Source organism: Mustela nigripes, chromosome 2 (assembly GCF_022355385.1).
Source record: "Mustela nigripes isolate SB6536 chromosome 2, MUSNIG.SB6536, whole genome shotgun sequence".
NCBI classification, from domain to species: Eukaryota; Metazoa; Chordata; class Mammalia; order Carnivora; family Mustelidae; genus Mustela; species Mustela nigripes.
In genome coordinates, this window is record NC_081558.1 from 29,564,055 (window position 1) to 29,580,798 (window position 16,744).

The 16,744-nt window shown below is 48.5% G+C and overlaps 1 protein-coding gene across 3 annotated transcripts in view; it reads left to right on the forward strand.

Annotated features, from left to right (window-relative positions):
- Positions 1-5,672: 5,672 nt before the first annotated feature.
- PTPRG (protein tyrosine phosphatase receptor type G) overlaps positions 5,673-16,744 on the forward strand; it is a 698,789-nt gene continuing 687,717 nt past the window's right edge. Inside the window, exon 1 of one of the 3 annotated variants that reach the window (XM_059390081.1) lies at positions 5,673-6,139. In XM_059390081.1, coding sequence (XP_059246064.1) covers positions 6,055-6,139 — 85 coding nt within the window. In that variant the 5' untranslated portion in view covers positions 5,673-6,054. The remainder of the gene's footprint in view (positions 6,140-16,744) is intronic. The other 2 variants (XM_059390080.1, XM_059390082.1) reach the window with 2 other exon arrangements.

The following is a 16,744-nucleotide window of genomic DNA, read 5'->3' on the forward strand; positions in this document are numbered from 1 at the left end:
AAGAGGTTTTCTGTTGTTATCGTTTTGCAAGGCTTCACTTGTGAAGTTGAACACATAGTCACAAGTATGGTTTGTCTACTCATGAAAACGATTGAAGGGGAAAAGGTTAATGGCCTCTGTGCAGTGTCCTAGAGCTGCTTTAACAAAGTACTATAAACTGGGGAGGTTAAAACGGCAGGTAATTATTGCTGCATGGTTCTGGATGCTAGAAGTCTAAAATCAAAGTATTGCCTGAGCCATGTTCCCCCTGAAACATGTAGGGAAAGTCTTCCTTGCTTTTTCCCAGCTTCTGGTGTTTGTCATCAATCCTTGGCATTTCTTGGCTTAAATGTGTCACTTTAGTCACATGCCCATCTAGTTCCCATATGTTTGCACATTGTGTTCTCTCTGTACTTGTCTCTGTGTCCGCATTTCTGCTTTTCATAAAGACACCGGTTTATTGGATTAGGGCCAACTCTAATGACCTCATTTTCACTTACCTCTGTAGAGACCCTGTTTCCAAGTCCCGTCATACTCTGAGGTTCTACGAATTAGGTACTAAGGGTTAGGACTTCAACATTTCTTTTTGCAGGGCGGGGGGCAAGGGGGACACAATTCCCCCTATATACATCATCTAGTTTTAAGAGTAGATAGATTGTTTGCAAAGACCACCATTCCTCTAATCCTTGTTTTCATACCCCATTTGCAAGGAGAGTTTGGTGCTCCTACCCGTAAGAACCAGAGTCTGTTTCTCCCTCTCCCTGAACTGGGACTTTTAGACTTGCTTTGACCAATAAAATGCAATGGAAATGATGTGATGCCACTGATGAGGGTAGATATCAAGACATTTTATAGCCTCCACTTTCATTCCTACTAGCCTGAGACCATTTTGTGAATAAGTCTGAGAACTGGCTGCTGGAATTATCAGTGGATGAGTACCGAGGTGCCCCAGCCAACAGCACTAATTGCCCAGCAAGTGACTGAGGCCATCTTGGAGCAGGCAGGACCAGGCAGACCCAGTCGAGGTTCCTGCAGCTGGTGCTAGAGCTGCATGAAAGACCTCAGACATGACTAGAACAATATTGCCTGGCAGAGCACAGATTGTTGGCCTACAAAATCAAGAGTGGAAAAAAAAAAATAAGGTGGTTGTTTCAAGTTACTACGTTTTCCAGTGATTTGTTACAGTGATTTGTAAATGATTGATACAATCTGAGCTGAGTCTTTTATTTACTATTTCAATCACCTTGACTAAAAATATCACTTACTTCTAAGAGCTCCTTCTTCTTCTTCTTTTTTTTAAAAATGTGGGTATTTTACTGATCTTTTGCGATCAGTTTCGGGTTTCAAGTTTTTAGTTTCATTTTAATAAAAATCCAACTCAAAGAGGCACAAGGAATAAAAGGAATTTACCAGCCCAAGTAACTGAAAAGTTTGGGGCTTTGGTCAGGCTTCCAGTAGGACTTAATTCAAGGACTCAAGTGGTTAAATCAGAGGTCTGTTGGACTCCCTCTCTCCACTCTGCTTTCCTCCGGGTATCAGGTTCATTCTCAAACAGACTTTTCCCAAGTAGAGCCCTGCTTTCTTGTTGAGGCTTAAGGTCATCCAACTTGGCAAACCCAGGAGGAAGTCTGACGTTCACTGGACCAAGCGGAAACATGTGGCTGTTACTAACCCAATCAGGCCAGGAGGCTGAGATGCTCCAAACGGTCAAGGCTGGGACATGTGTCAATGCTGAACCAGTGAGGTAGAAAGGCACAGGGTATCACTGGAGGAAGAAGGACCAAGACCATCCATAGAGATTAGTACAAAGGAAAACTGGAAGAAAAGACATGGAAGTTGAGCAGGCAGAAAGTAATATATTCACTGTCTCTTGCATCAGCTTCTTGAGCAGAGAACAGTAATAGCTTACATTTATTAAATGCTTATTAGGTGCTCTACACTGCTCCAAGTACTTCACTTTTTTTTTTTTTAAACTCCTTTTAATTTCCTCAGTTTAGAAGTAGGTGCAGTTATTACTCTCTCTTTATGAATGAGGAAACTGAGGCACGAAGTGGTTAAGTTGCCTGTGGTCAAAAAGATGTTAATCCCATCAGACTAGACTGGCTTGAGACGGATCACCTGTAACTATCAGTCTATTCTCAAAATAGACCACCAGCTCTATGGTAGGCAGAACCCGAAGATGGTCCCCAAGATTCCTACCTCCTGGTGTATAATCCCCACTTCTGAGAGTAGGTTAGACCACATGTGTGATGGGATAGTTACTCCCCTCATTAGGTTATATTTTATGCCCAAAGTGTTGGGTGGTCACTCCCAAAACTCCCACACAGCTCCCTCTAGGGAGATTCTCTGTTGGCAGAAGTGTGCAGCCATTTTGTGAGAGGGCTGCGTGGCCTGGACCTGAAGACCAGCTCTAGCTGAGATCTACCTCTGGACAACAACCAGAAAGACAATAAGGATCTCTGTCCTCCAAATACAAAGAACTGAGTTCTGTTAATAATCTGAAAGAGCTGTGAGAAGGACCCTGAGCTGCAGATGAAAATGACTTGACAGACACCTCGATTTCAATCTAGGAAGACCCTCAGCAGAAGACATGGTTACACCACACCCGGGCTTGGGACCTACAGAGCTGTGAGATAATAATCGTGTACTGTTTGAAGCTGCCACATTTGGGGGGTAATTTATTACCCATACTGGCCCCTCTCTCTTTGCAGCCTTATCTTCTCATCAGGGTATCTCTTCCCTCCTTTGGCACTCCAGGATCCCTCACACCAACTCTCTTGGGGTGCTCACTATATTGTGCATCCCCTGCCATGTCTCCTGGCAGGGTGGTGGGTTGTAATCTTCCTGTGGGTGCATTGTCAGGTTCACTGCCTGGTCGTTCTGTGCTGCCAACTCTTGATACAGTGCCTGGTATGTATGAGCTGTTCTGTAATTGATCGTAGAATGAATGAAAATGTATCCAGTTTGGTATTCATTTAAACTTCCTTTTATTAAGAGGCCTGGTAAGGCCTGGGTTGTGGGAGGTGCCTTCAAAAGCAGTTTGCAAAACTCCACCCTAGGGCCCCAGGACAGTCACCAGCCTAGATATAATTCAATATTAATTTTTAGCATGGGGCATCCTATTAAGGGTAGTGGTAATTTACTCTCCAAACCCAGGTGAACCTTCCCCCACTCCTAAGCCACTTCTCGCTCTCACATTTCAGTGTCTCCTCATTTCTTTGCCTTTGCAAAGCTGTGGAGGCAGACAGGTCTCAGAATCCCAGCTCTACTACTCACAAGCTGGGGATCCATTATTTTACTCCTCAGAGCCTGTTTCTTTGTCGATAAAAGAGGAAAAATAATCCCGACCGCTGGCAGAACTCTTGTAAGGATTCTGTGAGAGACTGTATCCTCCACTACGGAAGGTAAGCTTCACAAAGGTCACAGGCCTTGCCTTTTTTCTTCATGGGTGTGTTCCGACTATGCCCTGCACAGTTCAGCGCTCAATGAATTTGCTGAATGAACACTTTGTGGAAAGAATTCAGCACAGTGCCGGCTCAGTAGCAGGCGTTCCACAAATGGCAGTTTTTATTATGTACATTTTGCAAAGGAGGAAACTCACCTGGGGAGGTGTGCCCAGGTGTGTTCTGTTCTGATTCAAATTACACGGATTTTATCATTCACTCTTCAGGATGGTAGCCAGAGCCGCAGGGGTCATTTTAACCTCTATCAGAGCGCCCACTGACAAAGGGATATCCCTTAAATACAACACTCCCAAGAAAACTGACCCTCAAACATTTATGGGGGAGTCAGGATTCCAACAAAACCAGGAAGGACCAAATTCCAAAGCAAACAAACTCATTACCCACACTGAGGGTGGGTGTTCACCCCTGTTCAGCTAAAGATAGAGCGCGGGCCCTCCCCAGGAACTTCCTGGCTTTTATTAGTTTGTAATCCCAAACTTAACTTTTCAAAGGCTTTTCTTTTGGAAGTGTGGGTGTGAAACTGCTTCCCTAATCACATCTTGCAGGAGGATCTCGGAACATCTGTACGTTATTTGAAAACCTAGCATCCGGTTGGGATGTTTGGGTGGGTGGAGGACCCTGCGTGGTGGGATGAAACAGCAGGGGCACGTTAAAAACATTTGTCAAAATGGCTTTTCAACAGAGGCAGAAAAATTAGGCAAAAATTACAAATGGCAAATTACCTTGGCTCAATTACATGTTTAATCAAAAGCCCGCCTCCCCGACTTTTAGCACCCGCGTTAAGAAGAGAAAATAGGGCGCTTAGAAGTCTAAACGATAAAGATCTTCTCACCGAGAGCCAAGGGACAAAACTCATTACAGATAAGCCCAGTCCTCCCATTTCCCCCGGACGCCTCTCCCGGATTGCTAAAGAAGCAGCCGCTCCCCGGGTAACTGCCAGGAAATCGGTCCTGCCCCGCGGCGCTGCTTTCACCCAGCCAAGGGTGAGAGGCACACTTCCTGCGCTCTCCCCACCACCCAGCCGGAGCGCGGGAACCTTCCCTCCTCCCGCAGAGCAGCGAGTTGGGAAAACTCCGCCACCGATCCGTCTTAGCGAGGGGGAAAAAGGGTGTGGGGATCGGAAGGGCTGGATTTTGCAAGCCTAGGATCGATATCCCTCCCCACACGCCCCGTCCCCAGCCGCCGACTCGGCCAATGGAAGCCTCAAAGAAAAATAAATAAATAAATAAATAAAATCCCAACGCAGCCCGAGTGCACAGGCCTCTCGGCTTTGTTTCCTGGCGGGGGAATGTGCCGGATTGGGGGCGCGAGCGGGGACTGAGCAGGGCGCGCCCCGCTGCGGCTCTGCTGGAGCGCTGGAAACGAACAGGAAACCCCCTCATCCAAAAAAGGAAAGGAGCCGGCCGTTCCCCTACTCTCCTTAGACCCGAAGCAAGCCCCCCTCCCCACACGCCCGGGATCTGCGAGCAACGCGGACGGAGGGGAGACCTCTTGTCAAGCCCGCGCAAAGCTCGGCGTCTTTAAGAGCTCGAAGAACTGGAATCTGGCAAACACTCGCCAGCTCAAAAAGGCAACCACCTTCCTTCCTCTCCCCGAGACCCGGCCGGAGCTGTCTCCATTCCCCAAACTGCCTCAGCCGAGCCCGCAGTGTCGCGGGCAGTGCGCGGGGAGAACCTGGCTTTGAAACCCCTCCGAGGCGAGAGGCGAGCACGGCTGCTTTAAGAGCGCGGTGGGCGCGCTCTCGTGGCCCGCAGCCCCGGCTGCGCGCCCCCGTGCTCGCCGCGCGCCCCTGCTCGCGCGCCGCCTCGCGCGCCGCCGCGCCCGCCGCCGCGCGCCCCCTGCTCGCTCGCTCGCCGGCTTTAAAGTCTCTGCCAGGATCCATGCTCACATGTTACTTCCTGTATGGAGGCATGGCCAGTTTCCAGCCCCGCGCTCCTCGGTCCTCCCCAGCCTGCGCTGGAGCCACAACTTTCAGGAGCATGGACTGAAGGCGCCCTCGCCCCAGCGCCACTGTGAGATCCTTTGTGTTTTCCTGCGTTTCCTCCGGCCGTTTCTATTTTGGGGGGCTTTTCGCTCCCCCCGCCTCTCCCCTCCCCTTCCCCGCTCGCAAACATGCCTCCTTCCTTCCCCGGGCCCTGGAAGGAGCTGCCTGCCTGAAGCCCGGAGACGCCGCGCCGCGCCGCGCTCAGCCCCGCCGCCGCCCGCCGGCTCTCGGGCTGCGCTGCGCCGCCGACTCAAGTTGGGGATCTTCGGCTGCTCGCCGCTGCCGCCTGCGGTCCCTGCCTGCCCCGGGCCCCGGGCATCGTCGCCGCCCGCTGATTACTCGCCCTGCTCGCTCGGCTTGCTCTTTTTTTGAACGGAAAGCAGCCCATCTCCACCGAGGATCGTCCCCAGCGTGGCTCCGCGTTCCCGGTCACTTTTTTGAGATTTTTCCGGGGGGCGCTCGGCGGCTTCCCGGATTCCAGGGGGACTCGGGCCGCGGAGCGCGGGGGGCCCGTAGAGCGGGCGAACAGGGGAAGAGCCAGGGCTTAGCGGAGGCTCACACGGAGACAAGAACTTATTCAACAAGTTTACCCCCCTGCCTTCCTCTTTTCGATGTGCGTTTTCGGACATGCGGAGGTTACTGGAACCGTGTTGGTGGATTTTGTTCCTGAAAATCACCAGTTCCGTGCTCCATTATGTCGTGTGCTTCCCCGGTGAGTGCCGGCCGCTGAGGGGACCCGGCCCTGGCCGGCGCGCGCGGGGGATGCGGAGTTGTCGCCGCGGCACGGAGCTCGGGCGCCCGTCCCGGGGACCCCAGAGAGGGTGAAGGGGGGCCGGGCACACGGGGAGGAGAGAGGGATCCGCTCCGCTGGTTCTGGCAGCGTTTAGGGAGGCTGATGGTTGGTGATGGTGGAAGGAGCTGGCGGGGAAAAGGGGACGGGGGCCGTAAGGGGTCTGCTCTCGCTCAGGTTTGGGGGGGTCTGGGGGAGCCCGAGTAAGAAGAAAAGCTCGCTTTGCAGATCCGTCACTGTTGGAGAGAGCTAGACCTCTGGGGCCGTTGAGGGGACTGGGGCCAGGGGAGAATGCCTCTGTGGGTTTGGGGGGCCCAGGGTGCGCCCCACACCCCCGAGAAGATTTAAGGAGCTCCGAAGGAGAGGGACTTGCTTTGCTGCTTCCCGACCCTTTGGAGGGTGTTAGGAGGATGGAAGCTGGAGGCTAACCGTGGAGGACTGGGAATGTTGAGAGCAGCCTGCGTTCTTGTGTCCGGGGCGAGGGGCGACCCCAGCTCGGGGCTGGGACGTGGGCTGCCCTTCAGTGCTGGAGCGAGCCAGCCTTCACCCGCGCCGGGGCCCGGGAGCGGTGGGAGGGCTGGGAACAGGCGGTTTAGGGAGATCGTGGCTTCCCCAGCCCCGGCCCGCGCGGCCCCTTTACCCTGCAACTCTGCTCCGCGGGGTTGCTCCTGTAGGGGCGCGGGGGGGTGGTGGGGGTGGTCGGCTGTTGGGTTGCTGTTCGCGCCGGGGCGAATTTTTTCCTGTCTCGCGCGCCCTGCCTACCTTCATCTTTGCCTCTTTGCAGGCTGTTCGCGGCTGGCCGACCTAGACCCGCTCCTTTCTGGCCGGGTTAAGACGGGAACTGTATTGGCCATTGGTGACGATAATAAATCACCGCACGTAGCGGTGTGCGGCTCTGCGACCCTCCACTTCCAGCCCTCCACTGGCCGACCCTCTTTCCTCTCCCCTCCCGCAGGGCAGAGGCCAGCCGCCTCCCTCGCCTCTCATGCAGGCGTCTCCCCCCAGCCCCCCCGCTACAGCTGCACCCCGGAGCTCCTTTGAGTCTGTCCGGCCCCATCCTCGGGGGGTGGAGGCCACGTCCTCTGCCTTAGCCGGGGAACGGGTGGGAAGAAGGGGGGCGATTCGCTTTTTAATTTTTTAAAATCTCGTTGTCCTAAGGATAGAGACCCCCCCCCCCCCGTTTTCTCTGCCCTTTCATCCATTAGCTCTTGGTTACCTAGAGGTGGGTGTTATCTGAAGGAAGGGAAAAAGAAACGTGCCCCGATGTTTCAGATCTCTCTGGTCACAGCCGCTTGTCCCCGAGCGGCCTGAGCGCAAGGTTTTGGTGCAGCGGGTCCTCCAGCTACATCGTGCGCCCTGCAACAGGGCGCGGGCACTCTCGCTGCCCTGGGGGACTTGCTTGGGGAGTGGCAGCGAGTGTCCCTTTTGCAGGCACAGGGGTGGCCTCGAGGAGCAGAGAGGCAAAGCACAGTCTTTTCTACGGCACCCCCTTTCCTCTCTGCGCATCCTCCTGCCCCCGGAACCGCAGGGAGCTCCTGCCACTGCCCAGAAACCCAGCTCGGATGGCTAGCGAGGACGTGTGTCCACCCTAACCCCGAGGCCTGCGGTTTGCCTACTAGGGTCCTGCCTCCACGGGGCTGGGCGCGGTGTGGACATTTCCCCTTAAGAAATGCCCTCTCTCCCTTAAAAGACTGTTGCTCAGTATTTGTATTCTCCATCTGCTCCTTCTGGACTTTCTTTGCCGTGAGCTTGCCGGCTGAGTGGGCTCAGGTGCACAGTGGGGTCGAGCTTTGTAAGGGTCATGCTTTTTAATGGGGGCAGTGGGAGTCAGCAGGAGAGCAGCCTTGCGAAATAAGAGGAATTTCTAATTTCACGTCTGGCGTTCTCCTTAGCTCGGGTATGCAGCCAGTGGGTTGGCCGTGGTTTTCTTTTTCCTGATGTCTCAGGAAGCTTGAAATCCAAAATGGGACCTCCAGTGATGCCGCCTTCGTGGGTCTTGGACAGTTTTCATCTTCCACATTTTCTTTTCGTGCCCACGCTGCGAGGTAAATAGCACATTCCCTCGCCTTGGAGCCTGAGGGTGTCGGAAAGGGAAGGGGCAATGGTGTGAGGCGCGGGGAAGAGGGGCTGTGGTTTGGAAAAGTGCCTCTGGAGAGAGTGCAGCAAGCAGCCTTTGGAACCAGGCAAAGTTAAAATGTCAGAGCCGTGGGAGAGGGCGGCTTTCCGTTTTTTGAGGGTGCCGCGACGCCGCTGGACCTCAGGGGGCGCCCCTGAGCCACCGGTGGGGCTCTTACCACCTCCACTGGTCCGGCTCTGCCTTCTGGGTGCGGTGGGGCCGCGGTGGGAGCGGGGGTGGGGCGCACGCGGCCAGGTTCCGAGGCTCCGGGGCTGCGGGTGCGCCCTGGAGCGAGGAGGCGGCCTCCGCTGGGCGCTGCTGCTCCTGGCGGGTTCGGAACCCGGTGGGGGCCCGCGTTCGCTTTGGGGACCCCCCCCTCTTGCTCTCCGTAACCTTGGGAGCTTTTATCTGGTTGCCACAACGGACAAAGATGCCTGTGGTGTTGGATTAGGGTCCTCCTTGTGAGGCCTTATCCGAAATCCCTTGTTATTTTGTTTCCTCTCAGAATGACTAACTTTCCAGTTAGATTTGTTCTCCGCTCGTATTCAGGATACAGGGTAGCTGTAATTTGGAAGGGTTTTGGAAACAGCCCTGCCATGGATCTTTCCCCAGCTGGTCAGAAACAGTGGCTTTTAGTCTCCCAACAACAGTACAGTATATGGCAGGTGTGGGACCAGCATCTCCGTTAGTGTTTAAAGTGGTATTTCCACTTTTCAGAGCAGAAGTGCTATCAAATATATTTTAGTGCATAGTACATTCTTTTTCTACATCTTTTTAAAAAATACTGCTATAGAAAGATTTATGAAAATAGGAAAATATAATGGATCCCTACCCAGTTACCCCAATTAGGAACTCAGTCTTTTCTGTACCCACCACCCTCCCTAACACCTCATTATTTTAAAGCAAATCTTATGCATACTTCATTTAAGCATTTGGCATATATATGTATCTAATCATAGAGAGTCTAAGTGCCTTCACCAGGATACAAAATATGCTACTTGAGAGGGTTAACATTTTATGATTTTACATTTGTAAGCTATTCAGCAGAAACAGAAAAAAAATTTTTTTTATTGATTTCTTCTCTCTTTCCGCCCTCAGAGTGAAACCGTTCTCTTTGATTCTGATATGTTTGTACCATAATTACATTACATCTAGGAGGCTGACGTTGGAAACACTTCAGATGGATAAGCTCTGCTCTGTACTTTGGATGTGTCAGAATCGGAGGATCCGTGATTGATGTCTGGTGAATCTCTCTCTCCACTGTCTCTTGGCGCATTTGCATGTACATGCTTATTCCTGATGGACATCCTTTATGGCCTTCTTAGAAAAATGTGGAAGTAATGTTTGAAAGTCAGCAGCAGTCCTAGTCTTTAGGGATGTAGTGAGAAATCATGCATGGCCCCCGACTCCCTAATCCCGACTTGAGATGTCCTGTTCCAACATGAAGAATCTTTGTTTGTCGGGTCTTGAAACTCAGGCCCTCTGACACAGTTGTGGAATAAATATAGTCTTTCATGTTTCTGTGTAAACAGCGTCCCTCTTACAGAGTTGATGGAGTTAGAACTGCAATACCAAATGGGCATATAGAGCTCTTTAGAAATGAGAAGTTGCTGTTGCTGGAGGGAGAAAGGTTAAGGAAATGTTGGCTGAAAGGAGAAAAAGAAGTCTCCAAAAGTGAGGCTTCTCCCCGTAAGTAAGGATTTGTTTTCACCAAGTAAAAGATTATATCGTTTTCGTGAGGCAGTGCAGGGATAGCAAAACCAAACCAAACCCCTTTTACGTTCATTTTTGTGTTCTGAAAAACTCCCAAGTTAATGTAGTATAATCAGTAAAATACTGATGCACCAGTTGGAACGGACTTTCTTGCCATTCCTGTAAGATCATTATAAATGCCCCATAGCCGTTGTTACTGAGGACCCCCCTCCTACCACCGTACTCCCTTCCTTGTTTTTCTGGAAACTTCTTAACCAAAAGGACAGTCTGGACACTTAACATTAGCTTAACTTAGGTCAAGACAGCAAGTGTTGCTAATGCTTTGTTGCTTTACCTCTTTTCTTTTATGGTAAAAATAAATAAATAAATAAATATATATATATATATATATATTTTTTTTTTCTTTTTTAAAGATTTTATTTATTTGACAGACGGAGATTACAAGTAGGCAGAGAGGCAGGCCGGGGGATTGGGGGGGAGGGGTAAGCAGGCTCCCTGCTGAGCAGAGAGCCAGGATTCGGGACTCCATCCCAGGACTCCGGGCTTTAACCCACTGAGCCACCCAGGCGCCCCTATATTTTTTTAATCTGAAATTCCATTCAACATTTTACTTGCATAGGACTCAGGACTATGCAGTGGTATTTCTAAGCAAGTAAAGATTTTAAGATGGGTGTGCATTCTGAATTGCAAGATTAAGAAAAATGATGATTGACATTTTCATCCTGGGGGACATCTTCCATGAAATTACCTTTCATAAAGCACAACTTCTGAAGTTATCTGAAGTTATCTCAGAAATTCTTGATTCTCTACCCACTTCCCTTCCCAATAAGCCCTTGATGTGCTCTGGTACAGGTTTGACCACACTCAGGCAATAAGTGGTAATCACTGAAACTACATTTTTGGCTGTATGTGTGGAGAATGAAAGGCCTGTGTATTAATAATATGAAGGAGGCCAAGGAAGTGTGCCCAGCTCCCACCAGAGCTTATTGTAGGCAAAGCTAGTAAGTACTGTGTAGAGCTTCGTGGAAAGAAATAATTGCTTGAGAAGAGCCTGCCCCCCACAGGCAGTGGGAGTTGCTTGTGGAGTTTGTCCCAGAATGACGTTGCTTGGGCACCCATTAATTAGGGCCTCACTAAATATTTGCACATGATTAAAAGATCAGGTACTTTGGGTTCTCTGCCTGAGAAATGGGAGTGACCATCTTCCGTTTAAAGAACTAAACACAGGACTATGACAATGTTTTGTGCACTTAAAAGATCAGAGGCACATTTGTAAGGTAAACGGTTATCTGTATCTTTGTTTTGACTCTTGGGGGCCTGTGGGGCGAGTTTGTGTTTATAAGGAATCCTAACCAAACACAAACAAACAAACAAACAAAACAACCCCCCCCAACAACAACACTCCAAAAAGGAAATAAATGTGTTCTAAAAGTCCTTGTTTACCTCTTCCTGTTTTTCTTACAATTCCTCTGTCTCCAAGTTCCCATACCTCCGAGTTGTTAATGTCTCTTTAAAAAAAGCAAATCTGGAAGTAATGCAGGTGAATTTCATTTTGAGGAAAGTCTGGTGATTGAAATCTACAATAGATACTTTTGTGGCTTGCTCCCATTCTGAAGGGGTTGGGGAGGTTTATAAGAGATAGCTGTGTAAGATTGCCTGAAGTAGCTAGAGGGCTCCCTGTGCCATTGTCTGCTTCTGTAGAGACACCTGGGATTGGAGGGGCCCTTTTACCTGGTATCGTTTCTAGCAGAATCTCTGGTGTTTGACAGAAAAAAAAAATAGATAACCTATGTGAGATGGTTTGAGAGGACTCAAAGATTTTATGAATATAGTGCTTGATAGGCTTCTTTGCAAAAACAGTGTCAAAAGTGCTTTTAGGGCTCCATGGAGGAATGACAGCTGACCAGGCTGGGGATGTGCCTGGCTTCTTTTTTCGAAGGCCCTCTAGCTGAATTGGGTGATGGTCCTGCTGTACTGGGGGTGGGAGGCAGCTTTCACATTGAGGGAGAACTTTGGTTTTCTTAAGGGTCCATGTACTGGTGTGTCAGCATATAGCAGGGAGAAGTCTTGTTGGAGCCTGGAACTTAATATTTTCTGTTTCTGTTTTTAAACCAGGTGGCTGTGGAGAGTTGTACTGGGTATATTGAAGTATGTAAGAATGTGGTCTCGCAGCCAGCTTGCCTATTCCATTACTAGCTGTGCTGCCTTAGACAAGTTACTTAACCTCTCTGTGCCTGTCTTTTTTCTCTCTCTCTCTGTGAAATGGCACAGCAATAGGACCCTGACTCCTGAGGTCTTTGTGTGGCTTGAGCGAGAATGCGTGTGCTAAAGGATGAGAACTTTGCATGGTAAACAGTGAGTGGTCAGTATATGAGCCATTTTTATTTTATGTGTACTAAAGAGATTGGAAGAGGAGTGTATGGGAAGAGGAGACTAGAACCGAAAATGACAACCGTATGTAAAAACAAAAACATTTAAAAAGTATTTACATAAATTTGACCATGGGTTTGGAACTGGCTTAGCTTTTTTTAGGACAAGAAGTTAGACTAGCAAGAGGATATCCCATGTAAAAATAGTGAAATGGTTAGATTTTGAGGTTTAAAAAAGTGAGAAAGCCTCAGTGAAGTCCGAGAGATCTTCTCACTCACATTCCAAAGGAGGGTCGCCACGTCCCCAACTTTAAATGGGAAAAATGTTTTCCACAGGTTTAAAAGGTGCTGCGTGAATCTCCAGGAGCTGTGCGTGGTGCTATCCATTGTAGAAAGAGCTGCTTGATCGTGCACCCTGGGATGCCGATTCTTCTCAGGCCTTCCTGACTGTGTTGTAACCCAGGAGGGTGCATCTGCCTGTTACTGTCATTTCTGGCTTTTAATTTCATGCTGCTGATGGGAAGCAAACCGTACCACTTGGGTATTATTTTGTATTTGTATGGCCCTTGGACACAGCCATGTCCCTGTCTCCAGCCCTCCGTGGCTTCAGACCTGCAGAGAGCTTGCAGGAGAGAGCCCCAACCGCGCCTCGCTTCTGCCCTCGAATCAATTTTTTGCAAACTGAAATCAGCATGATGGTTTCCTGGCCAGACAACAAAATGCGATTTTCAACCACTCGACTTAGCTATTTTGGGGCTGTGGCAAAGTGACACAGTTGGCTGTTAAAATCTAGCAACTAAAAAAGAAGAAATGAAAGCATAGTTCATGGAATATGTAACACTTCCATGTAAGAAAATAGGACGACTGGTTTTATTTTTGGGTCTACGATAGTATTTTTCTAACCAGGAGAGCAAAACAGGTTTGTCGATTGATATTGCATTGGGTGTACTTTTGAGGAATCCACACTGGTTGCATGAATCCAAGAGGTAGTTGAATTCTCACCCCACTGCAGCCTTGTAAACTCCACAGTACACTTCAATCAGATAAATGCATCAATTTGGAATAGTTTGGATAGAGGACACAGCCATAAACAATTTACCAAATACGAAAACATAGGCCACACTAGTGAGGAAATGTCATTTGACTTTTCCAAGAGTGAAGTTAGTCACACATTTGTCAAAAGGATTTATTTACAAAGCAATTGTTATTTATAAATGTTTTCTCTTCTTCTTCTTTTTTTTTTTTAAATCACTTTTCCTGAAGTGTTTCCATTCCATAAGTGTAGAGGCTGAGAGCTAGCAGTGCTCTTCTTGGCTGTGGCACTGGGTAGTTGGGCTGCCTTGGGTGAATTACCCAACAACTTGTGGAAAGGGGGTTGAGTGGTATTGGTGGTCCCTGAGGCTGACATATATATACCTCTTCTTCAGGAACCGTTGTAGGACCCTAGAGGCCCAGGTTGAAATTCTTTGTTTTATTACAGCAGTGTTACCTTGGGCAAATGGGCCTCAGTGTTTTAATCTATATAATGGGAACAGTGGTTGTACTAGCTCACCTCACCAAGTGCTTGCCATTATCTAGGCACTGTGCCTAAGTGCGTGTGTGTGTGTGTGTGTGTGTGTTTTAAGATTTTATTTATTTCTTTATTTGGGAGAAAGAGGGAGAGGGAGAGAGCATGAGCAGGGGGATAGGCATAGGGAGAAGCAGACTCCCCACTGAGGGAGCCTGATGTGGATCTAGATCCTAGAACCCTGAAATCTTAACCTGAGCTGAAGGCAGACACTTAACGGACCTAGCAGTCCAGGTGTCCCTGTGCCTAAGCTTTTTATGTACGTTTGATCTACCTGGAAGTAGAAACTGAATATCTCTGCTTGTAGGATAGAGCTGAGTGAAGCTGTCGCTGGTCCAAGGTGTCACCCTGTAGTAAGTGGGGGATGGGTAATATAAATCTCACTAATCGTCTTTCAGGGTAATTTTGAATTTCAGACTGGTTGTTGTTTGTTTGAAAACTGTTTTTCCAAATTCCAGGGGAAGGCCAATGAGGAGCCAGACCCAGCCTGGTGTATTTCGCCCTCCTCCTTTCCTCATATAAGCGAGGACCATCTACACTGCAGTGAAGGTGTCTTCCTGTATTTGCCACACATAAATAAGGAAATGATGCAATTAGTATCGGACTTTATTTGGTTTCATTGAAGAGATGACCTTTCAGCAAATTACTTTAGCTTCTCAATAAGGTGATAATAGCTGTGGACAGAGTGAGTTTGTTGGCGGTAAGTTTTTTTTTTTTTTGATTCCTCTTCGAGTGATCCAGTGTAATCTGTCATTTGAGATCTTCTGTTTGGAGCATCAAAGAGGGTGATCTGCTAACATGGTGGTATGATTATTCGCCCATATATCATTTAAGTGTGGGCTGGAGGCCCTGGAGCTCAGCTGACTGGCTGTGTCATTTTTTGACTGCCGGAAAAGGTCCGAGGGACTTGTACCTGGGGACAGGAGATGGTTTGGGTTCTGGATTTTTCTTCTGCGGTTTAGAACCAGCCTTGGCAGTCAGCCAGGCCAGCTGTGGGATCTAGGCAACACCCTCTGTTTCTTTGTTTTGTTTTGTTTTTTTCTCCCTCACACGCTTAACTAAATGGCTTTTGAGATTCTTCTAGAATTTTAGGGATCGTCGATGCCGGGCTGCACAGTTTGGGAGGTTGAAACTTTTCCACAGTATGCGAGTCCGGTGCTCACTGCATATTACATTATGGTGTCTGAGGTGTACTTCTCGTTAACTTTCCTCTGAGAGCTTGCTTCCTAAGGCTCTGTCCATGAACCCTTTGATTATGTTTCTGACCTTGCGACAGACTATCCCGAGGGAGTAGCAAACAAGGTGGTGAGTAGATCTTGGTTAATGGAATGCCTGTAAGCTATTTTTTGTTTTTAAACATTAAATCTTATTTCTCCAGGAGTCCAGGTTAAAAAAAAAAAAAATGGAGGCTTGTTCATGCCATTCAAGTTATGTAGGGCCTTTAAAATGAACGTGATTTGTGATTGGGGTGAGGGGTAGGGTTCTTTGTCTAAAAAGAGAATGGAAAGCTAGTTCTGGATCTTGCTCTGGAAAACAGAAATGGAGACAGGACAGTCATTTGTGTTATCTGGAGTTCTGCAGGTGGCATCTGGCCATACTGGTTTGGCTGTAGTGTGTTGAAAATTTAAAAAATGAAATAGAAACTTGGGGCATTTTGCATTCCTGCCTTCAACAAGTGTATCCTGAAAACTTAAGTGTGCCAGGCACTGTTCTGGGCACTGGGGGGCGGGGACAGTGGTGACCACAGCTCCTCTCCTCCTAGCGGCTTCCCATAGAAGTCTGGGTTACTCCTGAAGAATGGGAAGGTATTGCAGCCTAGGGCCTGTGCCCTTGCTTGGCAACAACAGTAAGCTTGCATTCAGTAGTGCCTGCCCCTTGAGATGGGACGCTCACCTGGCCTGTAGAGATTATTTACAATACTCGGCCGGTCCCTGGAGGTGTTTGCCATGTGCATGTAGGAGATCTCTAAGTCTCTGCTCGAGGGAAGGTTTTTTTTTTTGTTGCTGCTTGTTTGAGGTTTTGTATTCTCTGGATTGGTTGTGTGTAAGTGTGGATGGGTTGTGTATGTGGTACTGCAAGGAAGACCATCCCTGGCTGATGGAGTGACTTTGTTCCTATCAGTCTGGCCCATGAAAGCTGGAGTGCAGCTCTGCTGGTTGTGTCCTTTTTATTTTTGCTCTATAAATGGCCTGCTACTTGGGTATTTTACAGTAATATGGTGACTTTCCTTGCTGATCGAAATTGCTGTTGGCTTAGTCAACTTAAAAAAAAGTTGTTTTGAAAAATGTATCATTTGATTTAAGAACTAACTCTCTTGGTCACTTTCTTGTTACCCAGCTGTACAGGAAGAGGATGATGGGGGTGGAAGGTAGAGGTGGTAAAAGAGGGTAGTGGCCAATGTAGAAAGATCTGAGTCCATTAATAGTGCAGTCAGTTTAGTGAGTTCCTTGTCAAATATCTTATTTTTTTCACATAACATCCCTGAGCCATAATTTTTTTTGCACATGTTACGCATGCATAGATTAATATATGATAGAAATAGCCCATCTTCATTTTTTACAACCGTAGCATAGGAAAACCTGAACTTTGAATGAAGTAAAGTGGCCAGCTTTTGGCGTAGACAGATGGAGGATTTAATTCCTTTGCTCTCCTTCTAGCACATTTCCTTAAGTGGCCATTCTGATATATGGTATATTCACATGTATTCCCCATGTAGGATTCAGAGCCTAAGTAGACTGCTCTGTCTTTGAGACCAGGATGTC